At 39.2% G+C, this 27747-nt stretch overlaps 1 protein-coding gene across 4 annotated transcripts in view; it reads left to right on the forward strand.

Moving 5' to 3' along the window:
* Nucleotides 1–27747, forward strand: part of CUBN (cubilin) — a 144964-nt gene that overhangs the window by 116081 nt on the left and 1136 nt on the right. For all 4 annotated transcript variants that reach the window (XM_048061817.2, XM_048061818.2, XM_048061819.2 and 1 more), the window contains 11 exons: nucleotides 1210–1366; nucleotides 2970–3119; nucleotides 9124–9324; nucleotides 11444–11573; nucleotides 12493–12710; nucleotides 22827–23032; nucleotides 23902–24064; nucleotides 24592–24800; nucleotides 25494–25641; nucleotides 25758–25939; nucleotides 27031–27196. In XM_048061817.2, the coding sequence (XP_047917774.2) occupies nucleotides 1210–1366; nucleotides 2970–3119; nucleotides 9124–9324; nucleotides 11444–11573; nucleotides 12493–12710; nucleotides 22827–23032; nucleotides 23902–24064; nucleotides 24592–24800; nucleotides 25494–25641; nucleotides 25758–25939; nucleotides 27031–27196 (1930 nt within the window). The remainder of the gene's footprint in view (nucleotides 1–1209; nucleotides 1367–2969; nucleotides 3120–9123; nucleotides 9325–11443; nucleotides 11574–12492; nucleotides 12711–22826; nucleotides 23033–23901; nucleotides 24065–24591; nucleotides 24801–25493; nucleotides 25642–25757; nucleotides 25940–27030; nucleotides 27197–27747) is intronic.

Genomic DNA, 27747 nt, shown 5'->3' on the forward strand with positions numbered 1-27747 from the left:
TGGACTGTTCGTATTAATCCTGTGAGCATCCGTTGCCTCTCACACCTGGCCAGATGAATGAGGGTATTCATATGCTTACACTTACAGACTAACCCTTGGCTAACCCTTTCTATAGGATGATCTCTTATAGCAATCAGAATTTCATATGGTTGTTTTAGTTCCAGTCAGACTTATTTCAAACACATTAACTTAAAAATGAAATATTATTTATTTTTCATATATTTTTGGTATACAAGACAATCAAAAACCATTTAAACACATTGATGAAAAATAAATTTATTATTACAGTAAATCCCTTTTGCTTTTTTTCTTAAAGCATAAGTTTCAAATCCTTGGCAATAAACATCCTGATTCAGGAAATGATTTAAGCACTCAAACTTCAAACATTTATGCCTGTGCTTCATTTTATGTGCGTGGCAAAATTCAGTGCTTAAACTGTGAACCTCAAGTACATGTTTAAATAATTACGTGAAGTGGGTTTCACTTGAATGACTACTTAAGCATGCATGTGTTTCTTGAATGCACAGTTTGATTGAACTGAAATTGGCTATTGATACAGTTGAACTAATATTTTTTAAAAATAATAATTTTTTATTAATTTTTATGAATACTTGATTTTTAACCCTTTCCATCATTTGATACTTGTCACTGAACAATTGAATCCAACATAATAAAACCTGGAATCATTTTTGACTAGCAACGCTAGATATTAAGGATAAGGATCCAGATCTTCTGGTGCTTCTACATTACCTTCGTTTTTTATTGACTTATGAATAGCACAAGGATTGCACAATTCATTGTTTATACTGATATTCATACTCATAGAGAGTGTGGAGATAGCAGAGACAAAATGGAGGTAGGTAATGATGTGCATAAAATATTTTTCTCTAGTTCCTGGGACTTGATCTAAGTTGGCCCTGCTCTCAGCAAGGGTTGGAGCAAGTGGCATCCAGATGCCCTTCAGGGATCCCTGGGAGCCCACATTATTCTATGATTCACTCCTTGGAGAAGTCTTTTTGTCTCCACTGACTGTAAAGTGAACAAAGAGTGAATAGCTCCAGTGTAGACAACTAAGTTTCAGTGAGAGATGAGAGGGACCTTAAGTCTGTTGGAAGAACAACCAACTATATATGGAATTCATGGTAATTGGTTCCCACAGACTATATGGGCTTTGAAAGCACTAAACCATTTCCAATCTGGCCTTGTCAGGTGTGGAGAGGAAATGATGAAGAAGAAGAAGCTTTGTTAACCACAGGATGTGGAAGTTCAGCTCCTGCCCCTGTTGTTGCTCCAAGCAATGTGATAACTACAGTTTTTCAATCTCAGGATGCTCCCGGGCATGGTTTCTCTGCATCTTTCATAAGCAGTAAGTGGTACAAAATCTTCCATTTCAGATTAGTTTGGTCTGTATGAGCAAGTCAGACCTCAGTCCAACAAGGTGTTGAAGCCTCTGCCCAGGTTTCGAACACAAGAATTCCCTTACTGAACACAACAGCAGCACTGTGTGCCCCAGTTTTGGGACTCACTGAAAATCCTCCATGCTGCTCTAACTTTGTAGTTATTCTTAGCCATCTTTGCCTTTTCAGTGTGCTGAAAAGAAATAAATAGGCTTTAAGTGGTAAGATTTTTTTTTCTCTTTAATGGAAGTACTTGGAAGCAAAAGCCATAATCTTCTTTAAAAAGGAAAAAGGATCTGGTCTTCATTTAGAAATTTATCTCTAGTCTTCTTTTCAAAGCACACTATGGTAATTTCTCCTGTGTATGGTGTAGCCCATGCTCTTCACATAAACTGCTCTCGGGAGGAGAGATGACTTCTCAACATCTGTTCAAGGCTTTTGCTTTGCTTTGTTGTATTTGCATTTCACATAGTTCAAGTGGCATTTCTTGGGTGGGCCTCTCATTACTTTCCCCATGGCTTGTGCTTTGTGAGGGTCATACCCACTGGAAGTGTAGGAGGTAGTACTCAATTGCCACTGGCTGTTATTTTATTTTATTTTTTTTAGGATGCTGCCAAAGGGAAACATTTTCTTTTTGCTTGATTCAGATTAAAACAATGAGAAATTAAATTCTTAGTGGAAGACACTATGGAAGTATACAGAATCCTGAACTGAAATGGCTTTTGTTTTTATAATGTCTGCACTAACATTGTCAGTAACAACTAACAATGAAGTGCAACCTCCTAGTGGAGTCAATCACAGGCTTCATAGGCCGGTTTCTAAACTTACACCAATATTTTACTGCATACTGAGCTCTTTTATTTTAAGCCTGTAGCTACAGGTTTAATATAATAATAATAATAGTAAAAATAATAATAATAATTCTTAGTAAAATAAAACCATAGGCTTAAAATAAAGAGAAACCCCTGGTGACATGTTGTAAAGGTTGTTTGGATCAGAGTGAGCTCCATGAAAATGAACAGCATGGTGTGCTTGAGTAGTTCTAGGTGGCAAACCTGGCCTGTCTCTGTGTACAGCAAAACAGCCCAGAGATGGCCCTGCTACTGGCCATCAGCCCTGAAGCAAGAATGCTACCACTTGGGCTAACACAGGCAGTTTCAAATGAGGCAACATTGCTGATGTGCCCTCTCACCTACAGCCAGTTAAGCTACATTTGAGTGTACCCAGGGCCTGTGAAATGTGCAGCTTCCAAACCCGTAAGAACAGCAGTGCTGTGTCCTTCTGGTGAGTTGGCTGAGGGGCTATGGTCTGGTCTTATTCATGACCCGCAAAAATGGTATGTGAGGCTGAAAGTGCTGTGAGCAGGAAGGCACTGTGTTTCCCCAAACCATTACTATATGCTTGTGTAAGACCTACTTTTGCCATCATGATCTGTATTAATCTCCCTGGCTCAGATCATCTGAATCATCCATTAAGATGAGGTCCTTGCATACATTATTGGGTTTGACACTGCAAATGGAAATGAGCTTATCACCTGGATTTTAACCATGTCTTATTTATTTCTGTTTGCAGGATGCGGAAGAAATTTCACCAGCCCTGAAGGTCGTATTGTCTCTCCTAACTACCCCGGTCAGTATGACAACAACTTGAACTGCAGTTACATCATAGATCAGGGACCACAGTCACTGGTGATCCTAGAGTTTGAGACTTTCCACTTGGAAGGTAACTGGTTCTTCGTAATTTCAGTATGTGCCATGAATGTAACTTCCTACTTGAAAACATTTAAGTGTTCTGTCATGGAAAATGGTTGATGGTTTAATTTGCTGGTCCATTCTAAAAACTATTTACTGGCAAACATCTGCAGAGAGAGTGTGCATGGGGTCAGTTTTGTGTCAGCGAAGGCCTCCAGAAGAATGAAGATAGAGTATCTCACTTGCTGAGCATCTTGCAGTAATGAAGCTGGGAATTTGCCAGATGGTTGGAGTATAGGAAGGACTGTGGCCAATTTGTATGTTTGTTCCTGCCTTTTTTTTTTTTTTAACTATTGATTCTTATAATCTTTTTGATCTTAGGCCAGTTTTGCTTTTCAGCGTGTCTGTTTCCCTAACTGATAAAATGGATATAAATACACTTGGGTGTTATACAAGAATGCAAAAACATCTGAAAGTGAAATTAGGTGAAAGACTACAGTATCTGAAAAACTGTAAAAGTTGTCACCCTGTACTTTACCGTGAACAAAATTCCCTCTTGAGATTTTCAATGTTGTTACCATTTAGCCAATAAATAATAGATATAATATGTGGCCTTATTGGTGCAGATGGTTAAACTTTCCAGACTTTGACAGGGTCAAATTTTCATGGATGGAGATGTCATTAAAATAAAAAAGGAATCAGTATGTCCATACTATTTGTATGGCATCATATATTTTGAGGCTCTCTTAATTTGGTTCCCTTGAAGTCACCTTGACAAAAAGATTTTTGATTAATTTGTTACTGAGCTGGGATGCATAATTTGATTTTTTCTTCAGATCAAATCACAAAGAAATAGGTTTCCTTTATTTTCATTTTGAGTTTTTGAACTGTTTTGAATCCAAAGGTATTGTAGCCCAAACTTAATTTAGGTTTTAGAAAAAGATTTCATTATATTATGGTATTATCTGAAGCATTTTGTTCATCTCCCAGTACAAACTGCTACTTTAAGATTTAAAAAAACCCAACAACTTGAAATGTAATCCACAAAAATTACATAATTTATTCATATAGGAGACATTATTATTCAGCAGACACACTAAAACATTAGGTTGAATAGATGATGCTTATTTTGACATCTGTATTATTAAATTACTAATCTCTATTCTGTATGTACATGCAGTTAATTTATAAATGGACTTAAGCTTTCATTAGTAAAAAGGTTAAACCAAAGAGGCAAGTGATACAGACATGATAATAAACATAGACCTAAAAAATATTAAAGGTATTCTATTTCTTGTAGGGAGGTTTGCCCTTTTATTGTTATTGGCTTCCGTAGGCTACACAAAACAGAAGTCTTTAGTGCCATGAAAGAACTTTGGTTATCAGCTAAAGGATAGCTGGTTACAAAAGAGGAAGTATGACACTTTCCAGTAGTTATTAATCTTTTTCAGAAAGTCTTTAAATATAGCCCCATAACAAAGAGAAATTGCATGGGTTTAAATGGGAAAAAATATTGAAACCACCATCTTGCAAACTATCATGCAGAAGTGAAAATGTATTCTATTCATCAGTCTCACTGAATCTGTTTAGCACATGTGCCTCGGGGTTTTCAGCATGAACTCCCTTAGTTCTTTTGCAAAGGCAGGACAATATTTGACAGCATCTGTTAAAACCATTTCCAGTTATTCTATATGCAAGGAAGCGTTGCACCTGCTTAGCTTGTGGCTGAGTGTGGCCTTTAAAATCTTCACCATACTTGTACAGATGTTCTGGATTGGGTTTTTAAAGTTTAGCTACATTTCCAATTAACATAATTTACTACCTATTTGACCTCTGAAAAGAAATCCAATTGTTTTTTTCATGGTTGTTTAGTAATGAAATGAAGTATCTAAAATAATGCCTATAAGGCATACATATCTCATTGACTTAACTGGTTGAGATATCATTTCCAGAAAGTTAGAAGGCGGAAAGTAATTGGCTGTAGCACAGTGACACATTGCTACACGATTGAATGACTTCATGGTTAGTTACAGATTTCTGCTGTATGGTAGTTATGTTTTCAGTTATGGTGAGATGCCTGTTCTGATTATAAAGGACAACTCCAAATGAGGCTGCTAACCCACAGCAGTGATACTATGTAAGTATCTGGGACCAAACGAACATGACATGCGTGTACCTAATATGAAATATGTATTAAGCACTAAATATAGCAAGTAACAACTCAGAGCAAGAGCAAAGTGGAGGAAACCGTATTTGTTGATTTTGTGATCAAAATTTAATCTAAATTGTCTGCTTCCTGGTAGGTAGGAAATTTATTTTTGTCTGACATCGATGTCCTGAAAATAGGCATCTATTTTAGATTTATCACCTAGATTTATCTTCTCCTGTAGTGAAGTGCAAAAGATAGTGCTTTAAACTCAAGGACAAGTGTGTTGTACAGGTGGATTGAATTGCCTTCCGAAGGCCCCTCTTTACCTGTTGACTATTACAGGAAGCCATAAACAGTAGCTCACACATGACAGTTAAGATTTAGTCAGCAAAACATAGGCAAGATTAACCCTGTGAAATGAGTTTGACTTAATCTCTGTGATTTCCTTGCAGCCTGAAAAATGTCTTTTCCTGCACCAAATGACATGGTTACAGAACATCTCTCTTAATTTGCCTACTTTGTGAAGCTGCACAGGTTGCTCTTTGCTTCTGAATGTCCGACACTGTTGTGTTATTTTACAAAGAACCAAACAGATGGAAGTGCATTTGTTTTCTCTGTCTCATTTCTGTGACAGTGATCAACATTGTCGTACATCTGTCCTTACTCCTTGGATCAAAGGTCTACGCAAATCTAACATTAGAATTAGTCATAAAACTTTATCTATATTTAGTCATATCTAGGAAATAATTAATCACATCCTTCTGTTGTTTGTAGTCATTGTTCAGATGAAATTCCTTACAAATGTAGCTCCAGGATAGGTAGTGTATTATTAAATGGCTGTGATATTCTTCTGGTACAAGATCCAACAAAGTCTGAGTTCCAAACGTTGGAAAATTAGGGGAAATGGATGTGGGCCTCCTCCAATATCTGCTTTTAGAATTCTGTAGTATTTACTCTCTGTCCATACAAAGCAACAGCATTGTGTTGATACCATGTCAACCTGAAAAAATGTTTTAATAACTTTTTTGTTTAAACAAACAAACAAAAAAAAGCAAATGTAATTTTGCAATCTAGATATGGTCACAGCTTCATTGTGGAGTCACCTGTATCTGCTTTTTGAGGTGTTACTAGGCAATTCTGAAAATAGACGTTTTGCAATAGATTATTTTGAAAGATACATATATTATATACATATATATACATATATATGAAAGACATAGATAAAAGACATGTAATTCCTTGCTTTCAAAATTGCATCTTGTGCTATGTAGGTGGTTAATATATTGCATAGGACTATACATCTATGTTAATGACTCTCCTACATCAGTAATTAATATTTCTATTACCATAAATCCCAGATGCTACAGTTGTCAACCAAACCCTCATTATTTTAAGTTTTTTGAACATTAAATGAAAGAAGGGTTCTGCCCCAATGCAAAATGAAACAGAATCTATGACTATAGACAGAAAAATTGGAAGAAGACATTGTTTTTAGTGATCAGAAAGTTAGGCGCCTAAACGCGGTCAAGGTCTTATTGCTGGTATCATATCAAAGAAATTATTTTTTGCAGAATAATGAGACTGGTCTGAACTTTTTACTAATAAATTCCTGCTAAATGGAAAAGAGAGAACACAAAGTCATATTTCAAAATGTAAGGACAACTGAAGCTTTTATCATGTGACCTTTGAATTCAGGAGTCAATGTATCAGTGCTGAGAGGTACCAAGAGATGATAAATAGAGAGGAGATAGACAATAAAAAGGCCTTGAATGCAAATAAGTGCAGAAATTTAAGGAGAGAGGGACATATTCACAACATCAGGCCAAGTAATTGATCTCTGCAGTAGTATTTGGAAAAAATATTGGCAAGGCTAGTGAGCAAATGGTACAGTAGCCATGCTGGAAAATCACTGTTTCCTGGGTGAGAGCCACAGGCACGCAGGAGGATAGGAAAGAGTGTATCTTTATGATAATAACTGGACAAATATCTTGACAATATTTACATCTAACCTGGATGCGAAGACCAAGAGAGATCCAAATCATACATGTGGATCTAATCAGGCCAGGCAAAATGATGAGGCTGTCCAGAAAGAAAATGCCAGAGAAGTCGAGGAGAGAAAAAAAAGCTCTCCTATTGGAGGTTCTGTTCAGAGACAAAAGTAAAAAAATAAAAAAAATTAGTATGAACAGAAAGAGGCCTGGAGGAGGGAAGAAGACCTATGTAGTTATAAACATAGAACCAGTAGTTTTATCTGCCCTTGTAAATGAGATTATACAGAGCTAATGTGGAGATAAAGAGAGGACAACAGGAGAGGAGATGCCTCATTGAATTTTCATGGATGTATTAGGAAAGAGAATACAGTAATACCAGAAGGATGAGCAAAAACTCTTAATAGGCAAGGTTTTATGAAGAAGAACAGAGCTGGCTATGCGGAAAATGCCTGTCAGCTCAAAGAGGATGTGGGTCTGACATCTGGCTAAGAAAAGATCTCTGGAGACTCATGAAAACAGTTCCATTGTAGTGCAAGGGGCAGAAATTGGACTAGAAATTATCTAAGATAGAATTAGAGGAAATGAACCACAGAGAAGTATTGCTGCTGATGTGCTGAGTATGTTCAGAGGCTGGGAGTATGACATGAGGAGATAGGATAAAGGAACCTGAGGGTGGGGAATTTACAGAATAATGCATTTTAGTATGATAAGAAATTAAGCAAAAGTGTGAGCAAGAGTATAGAGAACAGGATAGAGATCAAAAAATTATCCTGCCCACCAGGATTCAGAGATCATAAGTGATATTGACCCAAACAAGGACGATTCAAAGCCAGAAATTAAGCCTTTTGCCTGCAGTCCCATGTCAACCATCTTATTCTTTCCAGTGCAGCAACTCAAAATAACTTGTGATGGGTATTATGGACCTTTGCTTTGCTGAGAAATCCATTTCTCATCATGCCTTTCTCCAAAATGTTTTCAGAAAGAGATCTGAGTTGCTTTCTCAAATCTTTCCCGTTCTTAAATTCCGCTTGTCTCTGTTTCATTTTTTTACATTTCTTCATATTTTAAAATTGATTATGTTTTTAATTATATCACATTATCAAGTGTTCTCATAGTAGGGCAGGATATGGAGAACATTTTTACTTACTTTGTAATTAATGATATAATCAGCTTTCTGATACAGCTGGTTGTTTTTATCTTAGTAACTCTAATCAGGGACAGACTAGTGCTATATAACACTTTTGGCATAATTCTAAAGCACATTAGAATACATGGTCTTCATTGAGAGCAGAAAGAATTTTTAAATTAAAATTCCAGAGGCCATCTACAACACATCTTGCTGCTTGCATTACTCTGTCATTACTGTGAAACAGAATGATCGCTCCATTCCTTTCTGTCTTCTTGTTCAATAGAAGTCACCCGGTTTTCTACAGCGCTTGGACAATCTGCAGGAATCACTCCTCTGCACCAATAGGCACAGTGTCTCCTGATAAACGTAGATAATTCCTGATTAATCCTTTGCAGTTAAAATAACTGCCCCGTTGCTGCTAACAGATCACTAAACATGACAACTTTACTTCGATAAACACGTGACAACCCAGCTTCCATTACGCTTGTAAATGATGAAGCAAAAAGTAAGAAAACTCCCAGGGTGCATTGAATGAGACCAATCCAAAGCTTTATAGACAAGGTCTCTTTGCCTTATTCTCCCTCAGTTTTTCTGCATCTTAAAATAAGGCATTTGCTTTCTCAGAAAGCAAATGAGATCTTGAGATCCTGGAATGGAAAGTAATATAAAATTTAATTCTTATCCTGTGTGAGGCCTGTGTACTCGCAGCTCAATAAGTCACAAGAAAAATATGTTGCTAATACTTCTGTATTATGCATCCATGCAGTCCCAGCACTCTTGAGCAGAATTTGTCTTTATGATGGAGTAAGCATCTTCAGCGGGACCAGGGTTACTGCACACCCTGTCATCACGCTCTGTGGTAATGAGCTCCCTGACACAGTCAGTGTCTTTGGACCTATGCTGCTCAACTTCTACACCGACTCACACATTACAGGCTTTGGATTCCAGGCAAGATACAGAACAATTGGTAAGTAGCCAGTGCCCTGTGCTTGGTTGGTGGAGCTATTCAGGCTGGATGATGGTTCAGTGTAGAAAACATTGTACCTTATGAAAAGGAATATGAACCATTTGGGCAGTTTTTTTTCTCTCTTTCTCTTTTTTTTTTTTTTTTTTTTTTTTTTAGTAAGGTTCAAGGAGAGTTAATGTGAAGTTCATTTAAAATATTCTATAGCATACAGGAGGCTGGCTTGATTCTCAGTTCTGCTAAAACTACATTATACAATGTGGAAACCAGAAAAGGATCTCTAAACTGAGCCATCTATATGCCCCCACTTGATAATCCTGTTACAGTGCCAGTTATTAATGTAAATAATAATTGTGATTTAGATACATTTTTTCTTTCTGAAGATTTTTTTTAACCAAAGCTTCTTGTCTTTCACATGAGATCTCCTTTTTTTAAACAAATGTGTATTAGAAAAAAAAAAATCCAGCTGAGTTTAGTATTTACATCTGCACAAATATAAATATCACAAGAGCTTAAATTTATTTTCAAAACAATTAGCAATATTTTCTAGGTTTAATTTGAAGAGACATTACTTTGATTTTTGAAAGTCATTTCATTTTCTAACTGCAGAGAAAAGGATGAGCTCTTAACTGTGGTATTTCCCTTAATATGTTCCTCATGTTTAAAGCCACAACAAAACCCATAAGGTTAAATACTTTATACAAAATGAAGGGCCTGATATAGCTAAGAGAGAGAGAATGGCAGTGAAAGATGACAATGTGCTGTTATTCATGGAAAAAGACCTTCACAGCACACTAAAGTCAGTTGCTGCTATCTGACTTGTGACTTCTGACATTTGAGAAATATGACTGCAGCCTTATTAGCTTGTTGCTGTATACAAAGCAGATTCTGGCAATTAACATTCCTCTTCCCTCTGGTTGTATTGTTTGCTGGGGAAAAAAATGGAAAAGGCTTCCCCCTCCTAGTGTAGAATAATGCTGATTCTTTATCCTCCCGGCTCCTGGCCTTTATCTGCCAATGCTGCAGGCTGCCAGCCAGAGTGCGGCCGAGGAACCAGGGGCTCTGTATCCAGCAGCACCCTGTATGGGACCGCCTTTGTTAAGATGGTGGCCTGGGCAATGGCATGTCCTTTAAAACATGAAAAGCTGTGTGTGTGGCTTTGAGCTATTTATCAACAGGATGCAGGGAAGCCTTTTTTTATTTTATTTTATTTTTCCAAGTTAAGATTATAAAATAAAGGCTGGAGCTAACAATGGAGATTAGAGTTGGTTTTATATTGGTTTTTGTTCCCTCAAGCACTGAAGCTGGGAACAAACATTATCCCACATCCTGGCCTCATCAGCACCCATGGTGTGAAACCCCGAGAAGCCAAGCAGTGCCCTCAGTTCGCAGGCGCGGAGTTTGACTTGTTCTGCAGGCAGACAGCAGGCATGCAGCTGGCGAGCCCCAGCACAGGGCAAGGTGGGGAACAGTCTCCAGGTTTAGTGACACCTGGGGACTCCTCTCTGCCTTTCTGCACAGAACAGATGGTACGGTGACACCCCAGCCCTGCAGGGAGGTGGAAGGATAATGAGACTGTCTACAATTATTCCAGAAAAGGCAGGGGTAAAGCATTGTGTGCAATTATGGCTGCTTCTGTGTCAGTGACAACGCTTCAGAAGCTTCCATGGGGCCAGGATTTGAAAGAGGGAATTTCTTTGACCATATATCAGCCACGTTTCTCTTCAGAAGCTAGAATGGATGCAGAGCTCCTCCACACATACCTGATTTACCCTGCTGCATGGGGCACCTCCCCAACCCACCGCTCCCTGGTCCTACTACAGCACACTTGAAATCGGGCTCAGTCCTCAACTGCTCAAACATAGTCATTGCTATTTAGTATGGACCAACAGTTACCTGTAACTTTGATACTGACTCTAGTCTTCTGCTGAAGAGCATGACTTGATAGATATCTCTGCATTTCACATTTTTAGGCATGACAGCAAAGACCGCCCCTAATTTGTCAAAGGCTTTTCCTTGCTTATGGCTAAAAGAGGACTAACAGAAGTTCCTGCAAGAACTATGAAAATTAGGACCAAGCTGGTATTCAGACACTGATAGCTTTTTCCTGTTTCCCCTACAGTTTGCGGTGGCACTTTCAATGGCTCTGTTGGTGTTATCAGCAGCCCAGCCCATTCAGTTCTAGATTATCACAACAACATGAACTGCTCATACTACGTCACAGTCGGAAACGGCAAAGCAGTGGCCCTCAAGTACGTAACCAAAATGTAGCTTGGCATCGATGGGACAGGGTGGTCTCTGATTTCAATTAAAACCAGTAATTATTGACAATTTTCTCTCTGTCTTTTGTTTTCTAAGGAGAAAGATGAACTAAAATAAGAAATGGCCACTGAAGCCACCTTTATCAGGATCCCTTACATCTTTCTCTGTAATTTGTTATGTGCAAAGCATCATCATAACTGTAGCTTCTCACTTTGGTTAGCAAGAGGATTGAGAAATTGTAAAAATACAGCTCGTGCTTAGTTAAATTCTGTCAGCCTTTAGCAGTTATGAGCCTGTGATGAGTTTATATATGAAAAAAAATTAATTCTATTAGAAGGCTGGTACTCACAGCCCCAGTAATAATACCCAGCCAGAAAAAGTGTACTTCTGAGAGTGTGCTGTCCTGCCTAAAACAGAGATGGGCTGCCACAAAATGTTGCTACTGAGAAATTAAACGATAGGTGCATTCTGCTGCCAGATATATGCTGACTGTGAATTCAGAGACAATTAAGCAGTAGACCCAGCTGGCCTGCACTCTGAGCCTTCATTTTACATGCCTTTCTCATGCTCAGGGAAATTGCAGGGTAAGCAATCTGCAGAAGTGACAGAGGGTATATTTGCACAGGGGAGATCTGCTTCTTCACAAAAAGCCAAGGTGTGCTAACAGCTTGCCTTGAAGACGCCCAGTGGGTGAGGGTGATTATTTCTTTGAGGCTGGCTGGCTGGAGTGTTTTGCCATGCAGTTAACAGTTCTGCTCGCTTGTTTTCCGAAGAGCAATGTCTTGTGGTACCTGTTTATGTATGGCTTTGACCATTGCTATTACTTGTGCTTTCCTTAAGCCCTAAAATCACATAGTACAGGAATAGAAATGAAAGTGTGATATCTAATGCTCCAAGTGTACTTTACAGATTCAACAGCTTCCAGCTTGAAATATCTCCCTCCTGCTACAAAGATTACGTGGCTGTATATGATGGCTCAGACACCCATGCTCCTCTTCTTGGGAAATTCTGTGGGTCAGAACTGCCTCCGAATATTAAGAGCTCCACTAACAAATTGTTCCTGGTGTTTAATACGGACTTCTCTGGATCGGGCAGGGGATGGAAAGCATCGTTCAGGGAGACCTTAGGTAAGAATATTATCAGACTCATAATCCCAGCAGTCTGCTGGTAAGTAATTTCCTTTGGTTGCTTTCAGCACCTTTCAGCCGCAATGGTCTCACTCACTAAGGGTGCTGGAAGCAGAAAAATGTTTCTGAGTAAAAGACAAACACTATGGGATCCCCTGCATTCCAGACTTGGTTCTGAACGGATTAATTTTACTTTTTGGTAACTTTTTCTTGCCTCTTTGAAGGCACATACATTTCTTGGGTGACTGAAGGCTTAACAGCACCCAAAGTTATCTCTTTTGGTGAAAATCTGGCAATACTTGAGAACTCTCATTCTTCAATGTTGAAAGGTTGGTTGTGTGCTAAAAATGCCTCCTTTCCATCTATCCTTCATTGCCATTTCCTTGAAGTTCATCTCACAACTTTTTAATAATCAAACAGTTAAGATTAGTTAAGATTGGGGTTCCCCCCAGGCACCACTGTGCTGATCTCGGCTGGTTTGGGAGATCTATCAGGTTAGCTGGCCCCCAAATAAATGGGATCATAGTGAGAAGGCACGGATGTTAAATGTTTTGAATGGACACAAGAGTGAGAGGCAAAGGATGATTATTTCTCTATAACAGGTTTAAGCCTAGTGGTCTATTCTTAAGATCAAATTTTAAAAGGATTTTTTACCTTCTTATAACATCTGAATTGTTTAAGGATGATAAGCAACAAATTTTTATTACATGTAAATTGATTTCATGTCATCACTTCTAGTTTCTTGTGTAATTAACTCAATGTTTTTGTGATTTAGAAAGAGGTAATTGTCTGGTTTAAAAAGCTGGCACTCAGACAGCTCAGAATGAAAGGCCTTTGTAGCAGGACAAACATAGTCTTCTGCTGAGTCATTGAATCCCCTCCCAACCCCTCGCCAGCAACTTTCTCATTTGATACAGTCTGAGAAAGTATTTACAGATAAGGAAAATAACTGGTTCTACAGTCTTTGCCAAAAAAAATATTCCCACAGAACTTCATGGTTGTTACTATTATTAACTCTTCTTTTGCTTGACTCAAGAAGTTGCTACAATAATCTTTCAGACCACTCTTGTGGACTCTTATTTCAAGTAACATAATGTTGCCTCATAGTGTTGCTGTCTATAAACCCTTAGGTATCAGTTGTCTCCACAGCCTGGCTTTGTGCTTCCAGGGTGACATCATAAGGAACTCCCCAAGCTCTTGCTCTTCCTGTTGGCACGTTGTCAATTTTTTTTAGCCACTGACTGCTGATTTATTTGTATTACTTGCCAGAGATTCTGCTTAAGCACACGACAGAACACAAGCCAAGCTGTCCGAATCAATACCATTCCTGATTATTTGCCAGAGCGAGGAGAAGACTTTTATTATTAACCTCTGACACCTACCAGTCTAATTTTTGCAGGCTCACAAGGAAAGGGAGGTTGTGATGTTGCAGGACTTACTCAGGAGCAATGAAGTTGCAAACTGGAAAAAAATGGCCATGTGGAGATGTGGGTTGTGTGACGAAGAGTCCTTGGTGATGAGGTACTTAATGTTAGGTCTCTTCTCCTCTGTGGGAAGCAAGCCACAGGGACTAAACCACGCAGCCTGTAGGAAAGATCCTGGCAGTCCCATGCTAGTATGGGGTGGCCAAAAAGAAGAAAAGTATAATATAATAGGAAAAAATGAGTCATAGTCCTATAAAAATGTGCAGTTTGACTTGTCTGAGGAATAGAGCCAGGAAAATTTGTGGCACATCTTTGTAATACAAGGTCTGAGATTCTGCTTCAAATGAAAGCAAATAAAACCATGAAGATCGAAGAGCCTGTTGTTCTAAATGCTGCTTTAGAGAAGCTCTGTCAAAAGATAAAACCCGTGTGGTTTTGTCAGAGTACAAATGCAATCAGATGACAATTAATAATGATAAATCTCTTGGATAAGGAAGATGGTATCTGCAGAGAGAAAACAAGCCTCATTCTCTCTTGGATGACAATGAGCACATTATTCTGCAGTTACCCTAGGGAAGCACAACAGGATAACGTAATTATTGCACTCTGCTTAATGTTGTGAGTGACCCTGATTATGTATTGGAAAGATGCAAGCAGAAACAGTAAACCCATTTGTAGCAAACCGAACTATTTCCTTTCTTCACAAGCTCTTCCAGTTTTTTTTGTGATCAGGCTTCTCTCAAGGGTACTGCCAAAATCCGGGGCTAAGCAGTGTTCATCTCTTGCAAATTTTACTACTGGGGAGTCAATCTGATAGCCATTGCAGTGGGAGGAAAGACAGAAGATGAAACAGGAAACTCAAAGAATCCTAGCAAGACCTACAGTAACCAGGCATTCAAAGAGTTAAACCCTGACATTTGTGTAGAAAAAAATCTCGGCTTTAATTAAAGCAGTATGTTTGCACCACTGATCCTGCACCCACTAGAGTATTGAAGGTCCCTCACTAGTCAGAAAAGGGAAACTCACAGAAAGTATGAAATAGTATTAATTTGGCTGTGTGGCAATATATCACCTTTTCTCTCAGATGTCTTTTCATACCAATATACTTTCACCACGCCACTCCATATGCTGTGCAATGTATTGCTGAATGCACATTGCACAGCCAGCGTTCTTTGCCATAAGTGACTCTGTGACATGGGGCATTTGACGCCGGGGACTATATGGACCTCGGTGCAATTCTGGGGGTCTGTAATCATAGAATCGTAGATTTCACCTTCCCTGCTGCTAAGTTTGGATGCTTACCAGCCTCACCTCTTGAATCACTGGACGTGCTCTCTGACTGAGCTGGTGAACTGGGCTGACTAGAGGATCCCAGCCTGCTGCCAGTGTTAGATTTGTGGAAGGAAAGACTCCTTCTCTTACCACTGACCTTTTTTCTGCCTTTGTTTACAGTCTGTAAAAGGAGAATTATACCTCCTTTCTACCGTGAGTGTGTGCTCCTTCAGGCAATCAATAAAAGGATAAGAAGAGATAAATCAATACCAGCTTAAGGCATTTGGTTACACGAAATGTCTCTGTGAAGGAAGAAGAGCTAAGATCTCTCCCCAAAGGACAAGGTCTGCATGTACGGAGCTTGTGACTTGGCCAAAGATCTCCTGATTATTCTGATTATTTCTCCAGCTCTAAGGGGAGACCTGATCTTTTCAGCTGACCTTGGCTGGCAGGGTCGGAGCCTGCACATACCTCTGCCACACGTGCCGTGGCAGCGGGGACTTTGTGCTTTGGTGATAAATAGAGCTTCTGTCAAGTCCCATCCAGCAGGAGGGTGACCCTCTCACCCCAATTGGTGATCCCTCCAAGGCTTATGATACCAAGGCTGAGAAGACATATAAGGATTTTTTTTTTCTTATTATTTTAAAGAGTCAGCAACCCCCTTTCGGGAGATGTGTCTGTGGCCTTACTAACAGCACATCGTTTCAGCTTGGTAGCTCTCCGTGCTTGTGTATATAGCCCCATTGTCTCAGTAATGAAAAATATATCACATTCTAAGCCATCAGAGAACGGTCTAAGGGGTTTCTGAAAGGCACGTCTGCTCGCTGAGGCTGTTTGAGGAAGCCACAGGAATTTTCAAGAAGCAAGGTGTTAGACATGGTTAGATAAGTGGGCTGGGTCAGAAAGCTCTTCCTGAGCTTTCTTCACACAGGCAAAAGGAAAACGGAGCTGGGACTGCTGGGGAAGGTGGGTAGAGAAGGTCAGGAAGATTGCCTGCTTTTTCTCTGCAGCCCTAAATCCTGCTTGACTTCAAGCTCTAGCCAGCTCCTCCCCCTCCCCCTTTTTATGCTCTCTCTTGGGAGCAGGCAGGAAAAGTTCACGTTTAAATTTTGTGAAAAAGCAGTACGGTGTACTGTATTAACTACCAATGTCACCACTTGTTTGCATTACCTTGGGGCTTACGAGCTCGTGGGCCGTGATCCTGCTGCACTAGGCGCTGCATGGACAGAATAAAGCAACAATTTGCTGTCAGAAAGAGCTTATGATTTAAACACAAGACAAGTTAAAACAGATGGATATAGACAGGCAAGAAGAATAGGGTGACAACAATGAGAAAACTAGTGTTGTAGGCTCTAGGGCAAAAGAAATGCCTCCAAAATCCTTGGCAACCATTAGGCTGTTAAAAAGCAAAGGAGTCCTTAAATACCCCATCCTCTGAAAGGGAGACTGGGAGCCTGCTCTTAGTCTCATTGTCCTCAGTTTGCCTTTTTTTTTCCCTCAAGGATCCCTCAGTCCTTCTTATTCAAATGAGTATTTCTGAATATTAATCATTTTACACAGAAAAAACAAATATCACAAGCCAGTAGATTGTAGAAGAAAAATAGTTGGGAAAAGAAATTCTCATTTCATATACTAGAAAAATGCATGAATAGGAAACTTACATGAATTACCTAGAATGCATATTATGGAATTAAGGTGATAATCTATATGCTTTTCTTCCTGACAAAGTGCTCTGTAACTTACCTGATAAATTACCCGGAGGTTTCTGTCTTCCTTTATTCTATTAGCTGTGTATTAAATTACTTGTTTCCTGTTTGGAATACAATACACTAAGTGTCTGTCACTAATGGGTTCACTGTTATGCTTACCCCCAGTGAAATTAAAGTGTACTTTAAAAAAAGGATATAGGAGATTTTTCATAGCATTTTTATGCTATTTTATTCTTTCATCAAGAACAACAAAATCTTAGTATAGGTCTGAGTCCAATTCTGCCTTGCAAACTGAAATTTTGGCTTAGTCTTTGTTCAGTTTCTAGGTGCAGATTTCCGGCAATGCTCAGCATGCACAGTTCCCAGTCATTTTATTTGTGTTGTTCAGAATCACTGAAAAAAAAAAAAACAGTTGTGAGTGGTTAATGAAAGGTATAAAATATTGGTTTGGTCATTTTGCTGCATAGGTGGGGGTTAGGTGTTCTTTTGTGAGTCATCTCTAAACTTACACCACCAGCAGTAATTCATGGCACCGATCTATGTAAATAACGTTGGCACCTGCTATCGGTGGCACCAGTGACCTGTAGCGACAACGGCAGTTCTTGCCTGTCAGGTGGGAAAGCACTGCGCAGCCGACTCTCAGGTTTATTAGGAATTCTTCTCCCTCCTACAAAAAAAAATAAATCTTAGAAGAATGTGTCCTTGACTGTGGCATGTGAGTGCTGTTGCTGAATTCAGCGTGTTTTCTCATGCCTTTGGAAAAGCAGCAGTGCCTGGCAGAGCTTTCACAGCCCATTAGGACTGGTTTCCAGAGGTGTATCTCGAGATATCCAATCTGGCCTCTGGTGTTGCGGAGGGGCTGGCTGAGAAGCAAATCGCTTGCAATTCACAAATATTCTCACAAGACTTTCTTTGGGCTTTTAATTCACACAATATTTTACCAAATATATGACACAGATATTTCACAGTTCAGATTCATTACATTGTCATGGCTTAACTATGATTAGCTTAGTATATTAAAATAGTGACTCAGTTCTGGTTAATAATATCTTCTCTTGATCTTATTATAGTCTATAAAAATATCAACATCCTTAACAAGCTCAGAATAGCTGTTTATAAGACAGTCACAATTCCTGGACTATTTCTAAATGTATTTTGTGGCTCAAATCTATGTTAAAAAATATGCATCAGTATGCATCAGCTTGAAATCAGACTAAATTTAGAAAGTATTTGCTGTCTCTTCAATATCTCTGAAAAAAATACATCTGTTGAGCTAAGGACTGTCTACATACGCCTCTCAGAAATGTCAGGTATTTAATGTCTGTGACATTTCTTCTCCCAAAGCAAAGTAAATAGAAGTGGTTCACATACTCAATGACTTCTTCAGCTGAAAATCTGTGCTCCGGTGCATACAAACAAAGGGTGAGGAGACATTTCTGATTCACATTGTAAGAGAGATCTGCAAAATGCCTGGGCAACTGTGATGCCAACAAGTACGTTAATGTGGTATTAGAAAGTATCAGACTGAGGCCAGACTGCCTGTCTGCCTCTAGTCTCCTAGACAAGCATCAAGGAGATGTATGGGATGGTACATATATTACAGTTTTGCAGAACTAGGGTGGGTTTGGCCAGAGCATGTCTGGACTTACGTTTGGGATCAGCTAAAAAGTCTAAAAACTTAAGAATATGAACTTTGTCTGAGTGCATTTATGAAATCCTGCAAATCAGGATTTGTGGGCTTTGCAGTCCTAGTGTCACAGCTGGTACCACTGCCATGCCATCACATCAATGGAAACGCCCTTCTGTTTAGAGGCCAGGCTGAGGGCTGAGAACAGCCCTCTGCATTCAGGTCTCCTCCCAGCTGCTGCAGGCGCTGTGGTCAGGGCTGGCCCCACTCTCAGGGCCCTACAGCGCTGTAGGCCCACTGCCTACACAAAGTCACGGTGCCTGTACAGGGGCTGCCAAACACACCGACCTCAAAATCTCAGCTCGCAAAGGTTTACCAACCCTCGGTATCAGCCATGAGATGAAGAATGACAGACGATTCCTCCCTCCATCCCAACGTAGTTCCTACTGTTTGAAGGCCAAATCCAAGCAAGCCATGAGCTAGTTACTGCAGCCATGGTCCAGCCACTCCTCTGCACTGGAAATAAAACCTGTCAGGAATGAAGCATTAGTCTTGGCAGAGTTAATCCTTGCTTATTCTGATTTTTAATTCAGATCAGCCAGAAGCCCAGAATTCCCAGGGATCCTTTTAGGTGAGATCAGATGTGATTCAGAAACCTGGAAGAGGGGTTGAAGCAGAACGAGGAGGGTACTTCAAACTTTGCTGTCTTCTGGTGCACGTCTGTGGGGCTCTTTTAGTAAAAGGAGAAGGATGGCAAAATTAGTTCGATTTGTTTTGAAATGCCATTGGTTTAGCTGTTTCCAATAGACTTAAAACTGCTCGGTAGGTTCCGTTTCATTGCATCTATACCTGTACAAATGAACCTTACCCCTGACTGTGCTTCAAAGGCAGGCAGCTTCAAAGATCTATCTTCATCTTGGTTCTGTGTCTAGAGGATGTAGATCTTAGAGAAACATGTGCTTGCTCTCTGCTGTAATTATTTTTATTTGCCGTAGGGAACCTGCAGTTCCTTCTTTTCTGAATGGTCCCTCAGCCTTTTAGTTTCATTAATGCTTCCCACCAAAAGCAACTAATGATGACAGTGTGTGCCCTAGTTCTGATAATTTGTGTTCTCTGGCAAGCTGTGTATGAGGAGGACAGGATTGCAATCTGATTTATGATGACCTTACGATTTTTATTTTAAATAAGAAACCAGAGACTGAAGCAACACAGTCATCCGTCTGCACCCTTACCCCCTCCACCCCCCCCCAATTGTTCTGTAAGGTACATTTCTCATTTTTGTCATGGTTAGCTTTTAATATCTAAGAGGCTATTCTACCAATTAACAGACTTCTCAGTCTCAGATTTTGCCTAAATTTTAGTTGTGTTTTTTCTGTCTGCGTTAGCCAACAATGATATCATTTCATCGATGATCACAACAAGCTGGATAGCTATTGGTTGGCCTTCTTACTCAAAAGCAGTGACAATTTTTAAAAAGATGAGGTGCTTTTTTTTTAAAAAAAGCTAAAAAGCAGTGCAATTGGATTTCTTTTTTTACAACGAGTTTTCTCCTGCTAAGTAACTGGCTCTTCTTTTACTTGTGGGTGTTCCCCTGATCTGCACACATTCACTGTTCTGTGACTTGTAGTGGCTGCAACCAGATGTGAAGTTGATCAGTAATGAAAAACACTATAACAGATTATTCATCAGGGGCTGCTCTTTTTTTTGGCTTGATGCAGGGCTACGTGATACCTCGTCAGCTTCCAGTCCAGTCGTTATTTATAATGGTACCGTCCTCTAACCATTTGAAAGTCCTGGCTGAGCAGGCTAAGCATTGTGAATGCTAACGATGAAACCTCATTTTTATTAACTGTAAATCATAGTTTTAGTTATTTATCTCCCCTTTGATGCTTTTAATGGCTATACTCACTAGAGTTATTTTTCTTATAATGAGGCTTCAGTGTGTTTCTCTGTCAGGTCCTGTTTATGTGCTATACACACGTGGCTTACCCACGTGTATTTTTTGTCATTTGAACTGTCCTTATAGCTGCACAGCTAGCTGTGAAGTGCACCGTTGCAAAGGTCCAGACATCTGATACCCAAAAAAAGGACAATCCAGCAGCTGTGACAGCTTTCCTGTTGCGTTGCTCTGTGGCAATTCTCTGATTCCTTTTGCAACGTTCTGGCTGGCATGTTTGCAACTCTAACCATGAAAAGGGTGAAGGGCAGCTCTGTAAGACGGTCTGACCCATATATCACTGAAGATTCAATATTGCAATGCTGGAGGGACAGACTATGATCTATGCCTAATGATTATATGCTTAATGGCATGCTTAGTGGATGATGTCCAAAACGCTGAGCAGGAAGTGGCTCCAACAAGACTGCTTCAGGAAGACTGAATAAATCATCCAGAAGGGTGAACCCAGAGAAACATATAATGAAATTGCATTCTTAGGGCCCAGGCACCCTCCTGTCTGACATTTTGCTCCTTCCTAAGGATATTTGTAAGAACATGATTTATTGGTCACATTTCCCCCCCTGTTACTCTCAGCTCCTGCAGCCGCATCGGAGTTAACACTAACACTTCTCCATTTCTGTGACTTCACTGCTAGAACAGCCCACAATAGTGGACTGCAGTCTATTAATTCCTGACTTTTTCACTTTGTAGTAAGTTTCTTCTGTTCATTTTTAGCTATAGCAAAAGCTTAAATCTCATGCTATTAAGATTTTGGTTTTAAGCAAACTTCTTTTTAGGGTGGAGTCTTTCCGGCTTTGGTTAGTAGCACAAGATGACATTTATCCTTAGTCACTCTGTTTTAACCATTGCAATTTTGCAAGATAGGGCTGTCTCTAACCCGTGGTTACTGATGCAATCTTGACACTTGGATGCTGATTTTAGACCAGGGGAATCTTTTGTAATATTGTAGCTTAAGTAGTGTGTCGTTTTATATGACTGGAGATATATCAGTGGGTCGAGGTTAAGTTACACGTCAGCCAGATAGGCATTTTTACACGCAGAGCTGAAATTCCCCAGCTGTGTTCGTGTTGCTGTATCTTCTTCTGATAATCGGATTCTTCCAAAAGGATTCACCACGGGAGAGACCGGGCTGCTTGCAGTCACCACTTCACCCCATGCAGTTCACAAACGCTCTTTCTCAGGCTCACAAGGAAGAGCGTGAGCCGTACTTTATTGGGATTCCTGAGATAAATAAGTGGCCAGGAAAGTGGCCATAGAAACCGGGGAAGGAAGCATAAACTAAACAAACTGATAAGGGCTGCTAACCCAGTTCTACCTCTGGAAACTACAAATGAAAAAGTTGTTAAAATCCCTTCAAATAGTCCATATTTTTTGTTCGTTTGTAGTTAGATGCAATAAGAGGGTTCTGATCTTCTAGTAACTGGTTTTATCTGAAAGTCATTTCTAAGTCATGTGACTAAAAACATTATAGGGTTCAAATTTTCACAGCGAGGTGCTCTGGCTGGGACTGAGCTCTCTATGTGGTATCCAAATGAAAAGCAGCCTGCTTTTCAGAGGGGTTGTAAGTCCCTGAAAAGTAAAACACTTCCAGAAATGAGTCACTTTTAGCTAGATTCCTGAATATGAGGCTGGGCCCCAGTGTTAGGCCGCCAAATTCAATCCTGGCAGAACGAGGCTGGATCGCAAAAACAAGGGACTTAATTTTAGATAGATTTTCCAAGTCAACAAGTCAGTGCCCCCTACTGTCCAAGTGCTCTTACTAATATATAGGAATTACATTAAAATGTCTTCTAACCACTATTTTTCTACTTAATTTCTGTCCTCTGTCTTCTTACAGTCCCTTTTAAAAAAATCTGTAGCTACATTTTCAAAGTGGATACTGCTTTTATATTCAGGAAGAGACTTGAGCCCTTCTTAGTTCGCTCTAACCTATCTAACTGGGATTCATATCTACCTAACAGATTCATATCTGTTTGTGTTGAAAGCCTTTTATAATTAAAATAGCTGCTGTGAGACAGGGCTGTAAAATTCTATAGCACAGACAAAGCTACTATGTTGACATTCAAGTTCTGAAGATTAATTAAAGTGCCAGGAATTGCTTTTAAAAAGCTTCTGCTTCTTCAACAGGACCTCAGAACGGCTGTGGTGGCTACTTGCCATACTCAGCTTATAGCTTTGGCTCTCCAGTCTCCAACGTGAGCAGAAGATACGAGAAAAATCTGGACTGTGTGTGGATCATAACTGCACCTGGAAACAAGCTGATCAACCTCACCTTCACCTCATTTGTGCTCGAAGCACAGTCCGCTCAGACTTGCCGATATGATTATGTCAAAGTAAGATAGCTGTGTGTTTTAACAAGAAACTGTCAGTGAGATACAATCCACTATCCTCTCCATGAGGCTAAAACTTAATTAATAGAAAATGGCCTTACGAAGAAATTCAATTGCTTAATATAATTACAGGTTTTTGGTAGGTTAGATTACAATGCCAGATGACATCCTGCTTTTTTTGAAAACCAATAAGAATTTTAATATTATTATGGGTACAAGCTTCTGTTCTTAGACTACCTATATAAATGAATATTTATTTCACAGAATAGAAACAGAACAAAAGTAAGCGCTTTGAAAGTAATCATGAATATTTATTATGATACCAAATTGCTTGAAAAAACTTTAATTTCTAAAATTTTGAATAAATAAGTCTTGATGCAAAACTCTTACATGTGAAAGCTACTTTCCTGGAGATGAGTATGTAAAACATTGGCTAGATGGTAGAATGCTGCTAAATAAGATCCTCCAAAGCGTGTTACAGATCCTGTTGAGCATTAGAAGTGTTCAGTAACATGAGGAATGAATTCTACATTTTGGTGAATAAAAACAGCCTTTCTCATTGAAAAGTGCTTTGAGATTCCATCTAAGAAAGAACACAGAACCCCAAATTAAAACAGAATAAAATTTTGATGGATTTGCTAAGACAAGACCAGAATGTTCCATAATGAGATTTGCACTATCCAACAGAACGAGTTAATATGGCAGTGAATAATTGTAGTCATCAAGAACATCCTGTTAGAGCACAGGAGCACCTAATGTGCTTTCAAGTAAGAGAAACTGCAATGTCAAGAGGGGTCAGAAAATTTTATTTCTATTTATTTGTGGGTTTTGTGCCTAAACTATTAGTATGTTATATACTTTTCTTATTTCAGCTGTATGATGGAGATAATGAAAATGCCAATTTAGTTGGCACATTCTGTGGATCTACAGTGCCAGCTCCTTTTCTTTCTACCAGTAATTCCTTGACTGTGAAATTTGTCACAGACAGTTCTGTGGAAAGGGAAGGTTTCAATGCTACCTACATCACAGTGGATCGTAAGTATACAGATATACATATATATATATATATATTGTTGTGACTCTTTTGTGGAAATATATATTTAAATAATAAATCATTAACATTTTCTTCAGATACAGGACCCAGGGAAGGGCAAAGACAGTCCATAGTATAGTGCTACAGAACATCTATAAGCAAGCTAAAAGCAGCACTGCTAGACCTCCGTGCAATTCTCTTTGGTCTTGGCTGGTTGTGGGGTGCCTGCCAGTCTGGAGAGCAAAACAGGAAAGCTCTATCATGGACTGTTAATAAATACACTGATATTACAGTGAAAAAGCATTTATTTTAATTTTACGACATACATTGACGCAGTATTTAGAATGTGTTCTACTTAATTCTTTTTCTTCTAGAGAGTCATAGGTATATACAATACATACAAATTATATACATACATTGTATATATACAAAAGGATATTGTCCAGTATAGTTTTGTTTAATAAATAAACATTCTTCCCCACTTGGAAAGGTTTTCAGTCTATGACACATTTATTACTATTTTAAACAGGACCGTGTGGAGGAATATATAATGCGACTTCCACCTCCCTGTCCGCAATGTCTCCTCACTTCCCCGGTGAATATCCACCATTTACCTTCTGTACGTGGGTCATTGATGCCCCTCCACAGCAGCAAGTCAGAGTGGTGGTAGAGGCCTTCCACCTCCATTCCAGCCAGGACTGCTCTCAGAACTACCTAGAGCTCCAGGACTCCCCAGCGGTATGAAATTTACAGTTGATACCATGCCCGATTCGCATTCAGCTCCCCTCACTCTTTGGAAAGAGGGGAAGAACTCCCCTCTTTAGATTAGTAATAGGTTAGTTGATGATTCTGTGTGAAGAGTATGAGCAAAGCATTAAGCACTATGCCCCACTTGAGGTGTGTCAGCTGGTACAGTGACTTCATGGAAGCACACTTACACATTGAGTATAACCTAGTAAGTATTACACAATTTTTCACAGTTGCACCAAGTAGTAGAGCTGCCAGACTTAACACCCAGGAAGTATTGCCCAACAACAAGCTTTCATAAACTAATTAAACTTCTCCCATCCAAGAACCATAATAAAATGAGTATTCATGCCAAGAAGAGTGTTTGTAGAAAGCACTAGGAAAAAAAAATGACACGCACACAAAAACCACAACTGCTTATGTCCCTTGTATTACATTATTCTGAACTTTCTTTCATCGTTTCTTACTTTGTCATGAAGATAGCTATTACATTTGATTTGCTTCACACCATAATCAAACATAAAAGGTTGAGACATTAATAAATGATTTCCATGGTAGTTTTAAAATGTGATTGCATATCTGGTATAGAAAGTGCTAAAAGATCTGTTCACCTAAAGTTTTGTAAGTAGAAAACCAAGTCGTACCCCTGTGTAGAAGTAATTTGTGATATGTATTGAATTCCAGCACAGCCAAGGATCAGCCCATAGATTCTGCGGCACTGACACTTTTCCAGTCCCTGAATTTTATTCTCATGATCGCACTGCTATTGTGACTTTCAAGTCAGATGAATATAGGATTAATAATGGAGTCAGATTTACCTATCAAGCTACAGGTAAGCTTGAAGAATTGTTGAAAAAATCTACCTACCATTCTCTTTGTTGATTCCATACAGTGAAAAGCAATACAAAGGTCTGCAAGGCTTACATATATTTGTCTTTCTTTCTCTAGGTTGCAGCAGAGAGTATAACCAGCCATTTGGTTACCTGAAGAGCCCTGGGTGGCCTGGTCGTCACCCCAATAATATGGATTGTTCCATTGTTCTGAGAGCTCCCCAGAATCACACCATTTCTCTCTTTTTCCATGCTTTCAGTTTGGAGGACAGCATCCAGTGTTCACATGACTTCCTAGAGGTATTAAGCCTGTATATCTATTTTGTGGGCCTAAATCAAATTCTGCTGAAGTCAAAGGACATTACTAGTCTTGGATCAAGTATGATCTGAACTGATATTAGGAATATACTATATTGCTACAGTTTTATGGTGAAAAATAGTGAGGTACTATAGTAAGAGGTTAAACAACACACACTATATTAAGTCTAAAACCAATAAATAAATACTTTTGCTGTTAGCCAACTCATCTTTACCTAGCTCATGTTGATGTTACCCAGTTACAGAGCAAACTGGGATAGTTTTCATCTAATATTAACACCTGTGCATGAATGGAAAGCCTTAAGTCTGAGTACTTTTATTCCAGTAGCAGATTCCATCTCCTTGTTATGTTTCTTTATTAAAAAAAAAAAAAAAAAAAAAAAAAGGAGAGAGGTAATACAAATGTATGCTACTTGCAAAGGTACCTTGTATCAATAAAAAGCGTATCATCCTGCACAATACTTACTCTGTCCTTTCATGCTTGTTGAAGGTTTCCCTATTCAATAGTCGGATTACAAAAATCAGATATCTGTGGCAGAATCCCCATTTAGTTCTCCTTTAATACCCTCTTTACTGTCTCAAGAAATGGATCTAAACTCCAGCATTATTGGAGCTCAAAAAAAACATCATCTTAATTCTGAGCTACATAATATGAACTGTGTCTTTATGTGACCAGGGAAAATAATAGTCTGCAGGGTAAAGTATTAATCTTTTCATCTGAAATATTAACATTTCAGATGAAAATTAAAACATGGACTTGAATTTCAAAAGCACATCTTAGCTACTAGCCAAGTAATTTTTATTATTCAGGAGATACACCACACCATAAAATTTAGCTACCAGTTGCTGGTGATACTTGTTCTGTGCAATTGCTTACAAAGCTCAGACAGGCTGGCTAATAGTCTCTTTTTCTTTCTATGTAAGGATATAGAGTAGGAAAAATAAAAGTATTTAAATGACAATTATGCAAGTCTATACATATTTTGTGCTGTGCTTGCATCACTGTATAATTGTAGTTGTGTATAATTGGTACAGGGATTTAATGTTTACAATGTTTTTTTTGCCCCTTGAAGATCAGAAATGGGAGCGATGTGCAATCACCACTGCTTGGCAGGTTCTGTGGAAACATTGTACCCAGTCCTATCTTCCCCAAAAATCATGTTGTCTACCTTCGTTTCAAGAGTGATATTTCAGTGGCACGTGATGGGTATGAAATCACTTGGACCTCATCATCAAGTGGTAAGGCTGTAATAACAAAGTAATTCCATTAAGCAGTTGTACACAGAAGGAAAACATAGAATGATGGAATCCAGCCAGCTCAGGTGGGGCCTTGACTTACCAACATCTAAGGCTTTCCCAAGCACGCATAGCCGACCCTAATTTCTCTAATTAGCAACCTCAGAGGATATGGTTCACTTAAGCTGGAGATCTACATCTTTCACCAAAAGGTCAGAAAATACAAGGAACATCTATCCTGGGACCACAGAGTAGTTAGTGGTGGTGGTAGTGACTCAATCTACTTTATTAGTAGTTCATTTGTGATAGGCTGTAGGATCTAGGCACTGCTAAGCCTGAAGAGGACTGACGCTTGCCTCAGGAAAAAAACATATCTATAATGCTGTGTAGTGACTGGGTGATAGACCTAGTCACAAACAGCATGTGAAATGGGAATGAATAGCTGGATGACATAGTTTGCCCTTGACACTAACTTACTGGAGTGCGCTTAAGACCATCAGCAAAGCACTGCAGAGTAACCTTACAGTATGTCTGATGCCCATTCCGTATTCTTC

The sequence above is a fragment of the Anser cygnoides genome, chromosome 2 (genome assembly GCF_040182565.1).
Source record: "Anser cygnoides isolate HZ-2024a breed goose chromosome 2, Taihu_goose_T2T_genome, whole genome shotgun sequence".
NCBI classification, from domain to species: Eukaryota; Metazoa; Chordata; class Aves; order Anseriformes; family Anatidae; genus Anser; species Anser cygnoides.